Here is a 10,756-nt window from a genome sequence, read left to right as displayed (position 1 = left end):
CCAGTTCACTCTGCTTCTGGCTTCCTATGGCTGTTGCCAGTGAACTGTCTCACCCTGGGAAGCCCCAGGGAAGCTGGCTGAAACAGTGCTGGTGTGGCTCTGCAGGATCCCTTAGCCCAACCCTGGGGTCTGGAGGAGTTGCCGTTTGTAGTGTACATCTGTTGTTTTTATCTGCTCCAAATCATCCCCCTCCTCCTCCTCTTCCTCTTCCTTAGGGATTTTATTTATTTATTCGAGAGAGTGAGAGAGAGAGAGAGAGAGGCAGAGACACAGGCAGAGGGAGAAGCAGGCTCCATGCAGAGAGCCTGACGTGGGACTCGATCCAGGGTCTCCAGGATCATGCCCTGAGCCCAAGGCAGATGCTCAACCCCTGAGCCACCCAGACATCCCACCAAAATACTCTTCTTAAGAGATGTTCCTTTCTCCCTTTCTCCCCTTCCACTGGTGGCTGGGGCTGCCAGTCACAAGATCTACTTCCTATTCTAAGGGGTGGGCCCCTGATCCAGCAGGAGGACAGGTAGTGTGGGAAAAAAATATATATATAAATGCATTTTTAGAGAAGAGCCCTTTCTTTCCCCTTGGATGACAACCTATGAAGATATAACCTTGGAGTTGCTTCTGTGTTCCTTGCCAGCAGAAAGAAGGAAGTTGTATTAGTTTCCTAGGGCTGCCATACCAAATGACTAGTAGTACTCACAGAAGCTCAAAATCAAGGTATCACTGGGGTTGATTTCTTCTGGGGATTCTGGGGAAGAATCTGTTCCAGGCCTCTCCCTCTCTCCTGGCTTTTGGAAGTGCCTGGCAATTGTTTGCATTCCTTAGCTTGTAGATACATTGCTGCCACCTGCCTCCATCCTCACCTGGCTGTCCTTCTTCTGTGTATGTCTCTGTCCAAATTTCCCTCAGGATACCAGTTATTGGATTAGGGTCCACTTTACTGTGCTATGACCTCATTTAATTAAATCTGCAAAGACCCTATTTCCAAAAAAAGGTCACATTTACAGTTTTTTTTTGGGGGGGATGGATGTGAATTTCGGGGGACATTATTTAACTCAGTACAGAAGCTAAGTTAGCTTAATGACATTATTGTCATTATTGTCAATCCCTAAACCTAATCAGCCTGGATGAAGTGAGCTTCATCCTGGACTTTGCAGATACATGAGCTAAAACATTTCCTTACCTTTAAGCTAGTCTGGATTTGTTTTCCCCAGCACTTATAACTGAAAAAGTCCTGACTACTATAGAGGTGAATGAAAAACCAGAATAAAGCAAGCTGGGATTATAGCAATAGACCAACCAAAATGCAATAAGAAAATGTGAATTTTTTCTTTATTCCTTTCCTTCTGTGCAATATGCCAGTCTCAAGACATAACACTTCCTGCATCATGCTGGTTTTCAGAGTCTTCCAGAGTCACCCTGGTAAGAATATTCTCCAGGCGAAGGGTTTTTCACTTCATTTGCTTCTTCCTTTTGTGTGACTGGGCTCAAATACCCAAGAATTTGGGATAAAAAAATGAACCCTACTTGGGAGCTGATCATTGGATGTTTGGGAACACACGCAGAGGTGGAGGTTTGATTTAATTGAATAATGCTGCTCATTCTTTATATATGGCACTCAGCACATTGTCTGACACATGGTAGATGAAAAATGAATATTTATTGAGAGGGTGAGGGAAATAGCATATATGTAGTGTTTATGGGGGAAAATGTACCAAGGCATACACAATATGATCCCAGCCTGTGGGGGCTCTCAGTGTAGATGGGCAGATTATATAAAAATAATTACATAATAACATAAGAAGAGCCACAGCCCAAATATTTGGGACTCGAGGGAGGAAGGGTGGAGGTTCAAAAGAGAAAGAAGGATCCCTGGGGGCTTGGGTGGGGCTATTCAGAGAAGGGGAATTAGTTGGGTGTGGAAGGACAGGGCTCTTCTGTTAAGGAAGAGCAGAGTGGAAGTATGGAGAATGAGCTTGGTGTTCTTCCAGGGGGATGGACAGAGGTATAGGCTGGATAGGCAGAGATGGAGAGGAGGGGGTCTGGTTGGTGATGGGGGGTGGTAAGAGTGAAGAGCAAATCTATAGGTCAGGAAGTGTCTCTAGGAAGCCAAGATCCTGCTCTTGCAAACTCAAAAAGAACAGAGAAAAACCCTTATCTTTTCCATCCATCTAGATTCCATGTTGGGCCAAGATGTGAGGCCCCCAGCTCAGAAAATGATGGGGTTTGTGTGCCCTGTGGGTTTGTGTGTGGCCAATCTGTGGTTTAACATTACTGTGGTTCAGGGTTTGTCTGTTCTTGTAGAAGCTTCTAGCTGTGTATGACTGAAATTAGGTCACTGTTGGAGCCTTTGTCCTTTGCTTGTTACTGTTGTCAGGAGGCAATCCACGCCAAGGGCTGATTCTAATGATCACCAGCATTGATTTACTCCTTACCCTGCATCTATGCTGACTCTGTTGCTTCCCTCCTCAAGGCCTGGCAGGGAGAGCAGCAGGAAAGGGAGTGATTCTTTATGGACTTTCTGACCAATTCTTTGGCATTTTTGGATTCTTACTTGTGGGCCGGGGGGGGACTAATGATGACCTCTCTCCTGGGTCTCTGCCTCCAACTCCCACCCCCCCGTACTTTTCCTGACAGATTCCCTCAGGGATTTCTCTCTGGGTTAGAAATGGCCTAGGAGTAAGTGAAGGTTGTCTGCTTTCCCGTGGCCTCCTCATCCACAGCAGCCTGGATATTCCTGGCTGCCTGCAGGCCGGACTTGATGGCGGTGTCTATCCAGCCGTGGGGCATGGAGGTATGCTCTCCTGCAAAGTGGATGCGGCCCTCGGGCTTGAAGAGCTCCTGTGAGTAGTCGGTAAACTGGTAGGGTGTGAACTCAGCAAAGGCGCCCATGGTGAAGGGATCCAGAGACCAGCGCTTGATCACAGAGGAGGGGCACATGCGCCGCAGCTTGTCCTTGGGTATCTGGTGCAGGGCTGCCACGTCCTCCAGGACCACATCTTCCATCTGCTCGTGCGTCATGGATGTGAAGAAGCGGGAGTCATCGTCCACAGTGTAGGCCAACAGGATGCCCTTGCCTTGGGGGAAGCTGTGGCTAGGGTAGTAGATGTGGCGCGAGGGCCGGTCGGTGATGGAGAACCCACCCCGGATGCCATCCTGTTCCCAGAAGAGCTCCTCACAGACGAGAGCCACTTTGGTGGCACTGGTGTAATGCACTAAGCGGAGTGCTTCCATTTTGTCTGGGGAAAGCAGTGGCTTAAAGGTGATGAGATGTGTGGCCTTGGCTGAGGCCGTGATGATGACAAAGTCTGCGGTGAGGGTGTACAGCCTGGAGCTGTGTTTGCCCACCCGGTAGGAAACCTGGACCGTGGGCCCATCCCTCACTACCGTCTCCACCTTGGAGCCCAGGCGGATGGTGTCAGGCTTCAGGCTGCTGCTGAGGGTTTTGGGGAGCTGGTCAAAGCCACCGGTGATCTCGGAAAAGCTGCAGGGGTGAGAGGGAGAGAGAGAGTGAGTGTGGGGGCACTAGGCCCCTTTGCTAAGTCTCTGGCAGCCTTCCTGGTCTGAAAAGTGAGGCAACTAGCTTCCTGCAGCCTGTGCTGGATGCTTCATATACATCTCCTTAACTAGTCTCTGTAAGAGAAGGATCATTGTTTAATTTTATACTTTGGAAAATTGATACCTGGTGGAGAAGGACTGTGTGGGGATGACACATACAGTCTAGCCCCACCGCATATGGATTCAACTACCATGCCGTCCTGTGTCCCAGAAGGAATCCCACAGACCTGGGTTTGGATACTGGCTCCAGCTTTTACCCTTTAGGTGAACTTGGGTAAATTATAGAACTCCTCTGAGCCTTACATCCTCACCTGTAAAATGGCTCTGACTAATAGTACCGATCTTCCAGGTGACTCAATGTGACAATTGTTGAAAAATGCTATCATTGTGCCTGGTACATAGTGACTACTCAGTGATCATAATTCCATTTCTCTGCTCTGAGAGTTGGAGGAGGGGCAGTTTCCAGCCCTGGTCCCAGTTGACCTTACTTGTCACTATTGGAGAAGATGAAGCTACTCCTCAGGGATTCCAGGAAGGACTTATAGTATCCAGAATCCTCATTCATCAGAGTCCCGATCATCTTTACTGCTCCTTCGCTCAGCGCCCCTTCTTTCAGCAGGTAAGCCTGCAAGGAGGTGGAAGCTCCTGATGGAGGGCCCAGCACATTGGAAGGGACTTTAGCAGGAGCCTAGGGCAGGCAAGGGGCGGGGCTGGATTCCAGGGAAGTTAAGGCTTTGGCAGTGGGAAGAGGGGGTCCAGGTCAGCAGTGGGCAACCCCAGGGAGCAGGCTGAGCACAGAACCCCTCCGCTTCTATCTTGGGACTTCTGTGCCTCACATACCTTGGTTGAGTAAGAATCGTAAAAGGATATCAGGCGGCTGCAGTTGAAATTTTTCAGATTTTGTTTGACCTGCAAAAGGAGAGAGAGGGGAAAGCAGCTTAGATTAAAGCCATAGAGCCAGTGGCAGGACTCCTGCATTCTCTGGATGTCCCTTTGACGAGGGAGGGAACAAGAGGGGGTGGATGGAAAGACCAGGGGAAGGGTGCTTCCAAGAGCTCCTAAATGCTCCTCTTTCCTCCCAAATCTCTCCTTTATTTAAGACCTTTGGAGGCTAAAATTTAAGGGGAAGACATTCCCTGCAATCCAGGAAGACTGGCTCATTACCGAGATTGGGTTATCTGGTGATTCCCTTTCTGTCCACTGTCACCATCAAGCAATGGGCCATTGACCACTAGGTACTGGACCAATCACAAGATTGCTGGATGGGAACTAGGTCACCAGCGTGTATCCACTAACTTTCAAGGGGGCTTTGGGCCAAAACTTGTACTTTCCCAACCCTGGGAGGGGTGAGGCAGGAGGCACCTTGGCGATGGACTGGTAGAAGAGATTTGTGGGGCCTTTGCCCTTCTCCACTGGGTCCACGGAATAGCCCAGGACCTCTGGATTGTCTTTGACCTCCCTGGTGCGATAGCGTTGTCCATTGATGAGGTGCCAGGTGTTGTCATCATACTGTATGAACTTGTTCAGCTTCAGGCCAAGCTTCTTGACGTAGGTATGAACCAGCCTAGAACAAATACAGGTGTAACATGGCACCCATCCCAGTGACACCTCGTGCCCACTGGCCTCACTTATAGAAGCCATTTCCGGAGAAACTAGTTTCTTCATGTGCCCAGGGAGCTCAGACTGTTTCTTCAACTCTAAATCTGCTTCCTTATGCTGTAGTATTCTTTTCATTCTTTTTTTGGCCCAAGGGAGATCGTGAGGACAGAGTCTACCCATTATCCAATGAAGGCCCTTTAAGAAATCCCTGAGTACAGGGACACCTGGGGGGCTCAGCGGTTGAGTGTCTGCCTTCGGCCCAGGGCATGATTCTGGGATCTGGAATTGAGTCCCACATGGGGCTCCATGCACCTACTTCTCCCACTGCCTGTGTCTCTGCCTCTCTCTCTGTGTGTGTTTCTCATGAATAAATAAATAAAATGTTTAACAAAAAAAAAGAAAAAAGAAAAAGAAATCCCCAAGTACAGAACTTGGGTAGAGACCAAGGCCTTTGGTTTCAGGCTTTGAAATCCTGTATTCTATTTCTTTTTTAATTTTAATATCTTATTTATTTATGCCTGAGAGACACAAAGAGATAATATCATCTCATATACACACAAGTTGAGTATATGTTTTGGGGCCAGTTGCTTCCTTGATTTTGAAGAGGAACTGTATCATTTCCTCCTAGGAGAACCTTGAATGAGTCACTTAATATCTCTGAGCCCAGTTTCTTGATTTGTAAGTGAGAAAAATAAGAGGATCTGATTAAATAATGCAGGTGTGGCATTTGGCATGGCACTTGGCACATAGAGGTGCTCAATGAATGGCAGCTGATATAATTACTAATTAGTATTAGTTTGTAGCCTAATGGCATATAATTGACATATAAGAAACTGTCCATATTTGAAGTACACAATTTGATGACTTAATGGTAACTCTTATTTATTTGTTTGGGACCTACCACCTCCTGTGTGACCCTAGGTTCTGAGTCTTGGTCTTCCTTGTCAAATGGGAGACCAGTATTGGTCCTGACTTGCAGGATTGAACCACATGAGACAGTGGATCTCAGAAGCTCTGGCATTATGGCAGCAGGGCCTCCCTCCCCCCCAACCTAATTCCTCTTGCTTGTCCTTTACCCACCCCTTCCCTGGCACTTACCTGTGGGACTTTGGGATTCGCATGGGTCCAAGTTCATGGTACCAGCCTTCCTTCTCATTCCTGAATGTGACAACTCGACCCCCAACGTGGTTGCTGGCTTCCAGGATGGTTACCTGGGGTCCAGAAAACCTGCTGTTGTTCCTAGTGTCATGCTTTCCCTTCTCCCACCCTGGACACCCATCTCCACCAGGCCACAGGCTCTCGTCTGGAATTCCCAGCAGTGGGTTCCTTGAATGTGCCAGATAACCAAATGGAGGCGAGGGTCCTAAAGGATGTAAGTGGGGCAGGATGCTCCATGGTGGTGGGGAACCGAGCGCCTCTTGGCCTTTTCTTGTGAGCGTAACTCTTTTCCACTTTTGCTTCCATGAGAACACACATGCAGTTGGGGTCAAGTCTCAGGGGAGCCTAGAGTTTTGAGGAGCCATAACTAAGGGCTAAGAGCCCCAGCCAGGTATGATCAGTGATCTAAGAGTCGGGGGTATCGTCTCCCTTTTTCTTTTTCCATCCAAGGAAGGAAACCAGAGGCAAAAGATTGAATCCCCTCCCAAGATCTGCTCACCTGGTGGCCAGCATCCTGGAGGGCCTTGGCCGCCGCCAGACCTGACATGCCAGCTCCCACCACTATCACACGCTTGGTCAGCGGGGAGGTGTGGAGCCCCTCCTGTGCTGTGACAAGGATGGACTCGTATTCGGGGTCCTGGAAGCACTTGACCAGGTCCTCAAAGTAGCCAAGGCAGCTGGGAGTAGCCAAGAAGAGCCCCAGGATCAGGATTCCTGTGGTGGGGAAGGGAATCAGAGGCTGCCTCTCTGGGGCCCAGGCTCTGTATCCTGCCCTACCTAGGAAGACCTTGGCTGTGTGAACGAGCAAGAGAGGTGAGATCAGAAAATATCTGTCAAATGTGTGGTTGTAAACATGTATGTTTGTGATTGTGTCTCTGTGGTGGTGATTGTGTTGTGTGGGATATGGATGTATGTATGAACCATTCTGGTGTCAGCTGTGTGATGGTGAATGTGAATGCATGGGTGCATGTTGGGGGCATGTGATTGGAAACTCATGAGCATGGACAGGGCCATCTCTGTGAATATGCCGGCTTCTGATGCTGGGTGTGTGTGTGAGCTTGACTGTGATGTAAGTTGCAGTGATTGTGAGTTTGTGATTGTTGCCCTGTGAGACTGTGCATCATCTGTGATTTAATGGGAGGGAGTGTGTCTGTGGTGTGGTGTGGGCACCTGAGCAAACGTGCGGATGGGAAAGCAAGACGCATGTGTGTGTGTGTGTGTGTGTGTGTGTGTGTCTGTGTCTGTGTGTGTCTGTGTGTGGCCTGGGTCTGGGTCTGAAGAGTGAGCATGACATGCATGCATTTGCTTGGGTTTGAGAGGAAATGTGGTTGCTGGTGTTCTTGTGTGTGATTCTGTGAGTGTGTTTGAGTGTGAGGCTGGGTGGCAGAGCCAAAGGATGTGTGTGTTCTTTGAGGATGTGAGAGGATCGGTGTTGTGTGCCCCTGTGTGTGAAGCCAGAGTGTGTGAGGCATGCTTCTCTTCAGGGGGGACCTGTGACCAGTTTTCCAGCGACATCACCAGTGCCCCATGGGACCTTGGAGGGCCCACTACTCTTCTCCAGCCTCACATTATTTTTTCAAATCCCTCCAGCTTTCCTAATGTGCAGCCAAGACAGGAAACCGGAGTTAATATGTAACACGTAATAGGTCCCGAGTGACGTGGTTCCCGTGTCCACAATTAACTGCTCTGATGCACAGAGAAATTCCCCTGGGAGTCTGCAACGGGAGGCTGGGGGGTTTCTTTGGTGTCCTCTGCCCTGAAGGGAAACAGTCAGGAGCTGTGATGTGCTCTTCCCCCATTGCACTAGTCCTAGGATTTTGGGGTGGGTGAGAAACCCCTTAGTCTGGTCTTTGTCCATGCCGGACACCCGAGGGGCATAGAGAGGAAAGGGCCCCTCGGGGGCCACCTCTGAAAAGGGGCAGGATACCCAGCCAGTGACTAGTGCAGGCCCTTCCCAATGCCAGCAGAGTCTTCTGCAGGAGTGACTCCTCAGAAAAGAAGAGGGGTGACCACGCACCATGATACAAAGCCCCAGCCCCCACCCCCTCTCCCTACTTTCCAGGCTTACCTCAACCTCCCCAGTCCATTCCCACCCTGTCAACTCTTCCATTTCCCTGAGCTACCACCATTCCTATCTCAGGCTGCATGTCCTTCCCCTTGAATGGGCCCAACCCAGACTCATTATCCAGACCTGTACCCATTCTCTGGATTCACTTTTGACACCTGGACCTGTGTGTAGCCCCTGCTCTAGCCCTGTCCCGTCTCAATCCCTATGTCTTTCCTTTCTCATGGCCCTCTGCCCAGACTCCCCCTCTGACCCATCAACCCCCTCCCTCTGTCTAACTCAGTTTCAGTGTCCAACACCTCCTCCCTCAGGTGTGTCTGCCTTATAGGAGGCACCCCACTTACCCTTCATCTTGGCCATGACCCTGCAGCTCATGCTGAGTCCAGGGAGCTCTCCCTCTCCTTATGAGGATCCAGCTCCACCCCAGCAGTCACTGGGCGCGTCCCACCAGCCTGCCTCCAGGGCTGGGCCAAGCAGAGAAGCCCTGCCCTCATGGTGACAAGACCATGGTGACTCAGCCCCATTCCTGGCCTCATCTTCCTCTTGTCCCGTCTCCCCTCCCTTCCAAGGGAAAGCCCCTTCTCCCAGCTCAGATCCTAGCCCCTGGGTACCAGTGGGGAGGAGGGATTGTGGAAGCCAGGTGAGTCATCCCAAACCTGCTGGAACCATCTTCTAGGAAATGGGTGAAGACTGGGGCTATGTGCCTGGGCTGGTTTGGAAGCCCAGTGTCCAGGCTCCTGGCCAAGGTCAAAGCCCCCAGTACTCTCACCAGAGAATGTCCAGTTCTACTGTTGTCCCACCATGAACCTTTCTGTTCCATGGTGAGTCTGCCCAAGGTGGGGATTCTGACCAGGACTGTGCCCTTCCTGCCCTTCTCAGGGGGCTCCCCCAGCAGGCTGAGCAGACATCTCCGGCCTGGCCCATTTGCAGTGGGAAGTGTTTTTTTTCCCCTCTTCCTCTGTGTCTTCTAGGGCTTCCTTAGACACAGGCTTCTCTGGCACTGAGGTTCCTTCTCCTGGGGAATCAGGCCAGCTGGCTGTGGCACCAAGACCAGCTCTTTGTTCTTTCTGTGTACAGTGCAGGTGGAGACAGCCCGGCTGGTGAGAGAGGTAGACGGGAAGCACACACCAATCTAGCAGCATGGGGCTGGGGAGAAGGGCAGGTAGGAGCACTTGGTATCGGGGGCACAGGACTCAGATCCTGGGAACCAGGGGTGGCACAGGGGAAAGGGCACCAGCAGTGGAGTCCAACAGAATTGGGTTCAAATCTTGCTCCACTGTGTCAATGCTGTATGTCTTAGGACATAAGGCTTATACCTCTCTGAGCCTGGATTTCTTTATCTGTAAAATGGGGCTATAACACTTATTTCAGAGGGGTGCTTCAGGATTAAATGAGATGATGTGTGTGAAGAGCCTGGCATAGCTCCTTGTACTCTGTCGGCATCTAAACTGGCTTCCTTTTTCTCTCGTGGAGATAGGGTCTGATTTGATAGCAAATCACAAAGCGACTGTAGTATCTTTCAAATGGAGATAATTCCTCTACCACAAGGTGGCTGGAAGAACCAAAGAAAATAACATGCAGAGGTTACAGTGTGAACAGCTGGGTGGTAGGCACAGATCAAAGAGTCTCTCCCTGCTTCCTTTTATTTTTCTGTAATAGCATTATTGAGATATAATTCACCTACCTTACATTTCTTCCTTTAAAGTGAGTAATTCAATGGCTTCTGGTGTCTACAGAATTGTGCTACTATCACAAAGATCAATTTTAAAACATTTTCGTCATTCCACAAAGAAATAGGGTACATGTTAGCCATCACTGCCCATTCTCCTTCTCCTCCCAGCCCTAGGCAACCACTTTTCTGCTGTCTCTATGGATTTTTCTGTTCTGGACAGTTCACATGAATGGCATCACACAATATGTAGTATTTTGTGACTGGCTCCTTTTGCTTTCATAATATATTCAAGATTTACCTGTGTTGTAACATGCATCAGAACTTCATCCCTTCTTATGACCAAATAATATTCCATTTATGATAATAGTATTTAATTTTTACCATATTTGTTGATCCATTTATCAGTTGGTGGTCATTTGAGTTTTTCCTACTTTTTTGGCTACTATAAACAATGCTGCTCTAAACATTCTCTTATAAGATCTTATGTGGATGTAGAGTTTCATTTCTTTTAAGTATATATTTTGGAATGGAATTGCTGGATTACATATTAAGTCTATGTTTAACCTTTTGAAGAATTGCCCGACTAGTTTACAAAGCGGCTGCACCGCTTTGTATCTTCCTATTAGCAACAAATGAGAGCTCCAGTTTCTCCCCATTTTCAACACCACTTGCTACTATCTGTTTTTGGTTATGGCCATCCTGGTGGG

The 10,756-nt window shown here is 49.1% G+C and overlaps 1 protein-coding gene across 1 annotated transcript; it reads right to left on the bottom strand.

The window, feature by feature from the left end:
• Positions 1–1,326: 1,326 nt before the first annotated feature.
• Positions 1,327–8,794, bottom strand: LOC144281527 (L-amino-acid oxidase-like). The gene is made up of 7 exons (XM_077844363.1): positions 8,722–8,794; positions 6,812–7,026; positions 6,253–6,365; positions 4,918–5,119; positions 4,396–4,464; positions 4,044–4,180; positions 1,327–3,481 (listed from the first exon to the last, which is right to left on the bottom strand). Exons 1-7 carry the CDS (start codon positions 8,750–8,752, stop codon positions 2,671–2,673), a joined length of 1,578 nt encoding a protein of 525 aa, XP_077700489.1. The 5' UTR covers positions 8,753–8,794; the 3' UTR covers positions 1,327–2,670.
• Positions 8,795–10,756: the final 1,962 nt, after the last annotated feature.

Source organism: Canis aureus, chromosome 13, assembly GCF_053574225.1.
Source record: "Canis aureus isolate CA01 chromosome 13, VMU_Caureus_v.1.0, whole genome shotgun sequence".
Taxonomy (NCBI): Eukaryota; Metazoa; Chordata; class Mammalia; order Carnivora; family Canidae; genus Canis; species Canis aureus.
The sequence above is the reverse complement of the archived record's forward strand: the minus strand, read 5'-3'. Positions and strand labels throughout refer to the sequence as shown.

Excerpts from the sequence above, each read along its gene's own strand:
- LOC144281527 (XM_077844363.1), bottom strand. The coding sequence starts at position 8,752 with ATGAGCTGCAGGGTCATGGCCAAGATGAAGG. Across the intron at positions 7,027-8,721 it reads GGTCATGGCCAAGATGAAGG|GAATCCTGATCCTGGGGCTC; the intron begins GTAAGTGGGGTG and ends TCCCCACCACAG. Across the intron at positions 4,181-4,395 it reads ACGATTCTTACTCAACCAAG|GCTTACCTGCTGAAAGAAGG; the intron begins GTATGTGAGGCA and ends ACCTCCTTGCAG.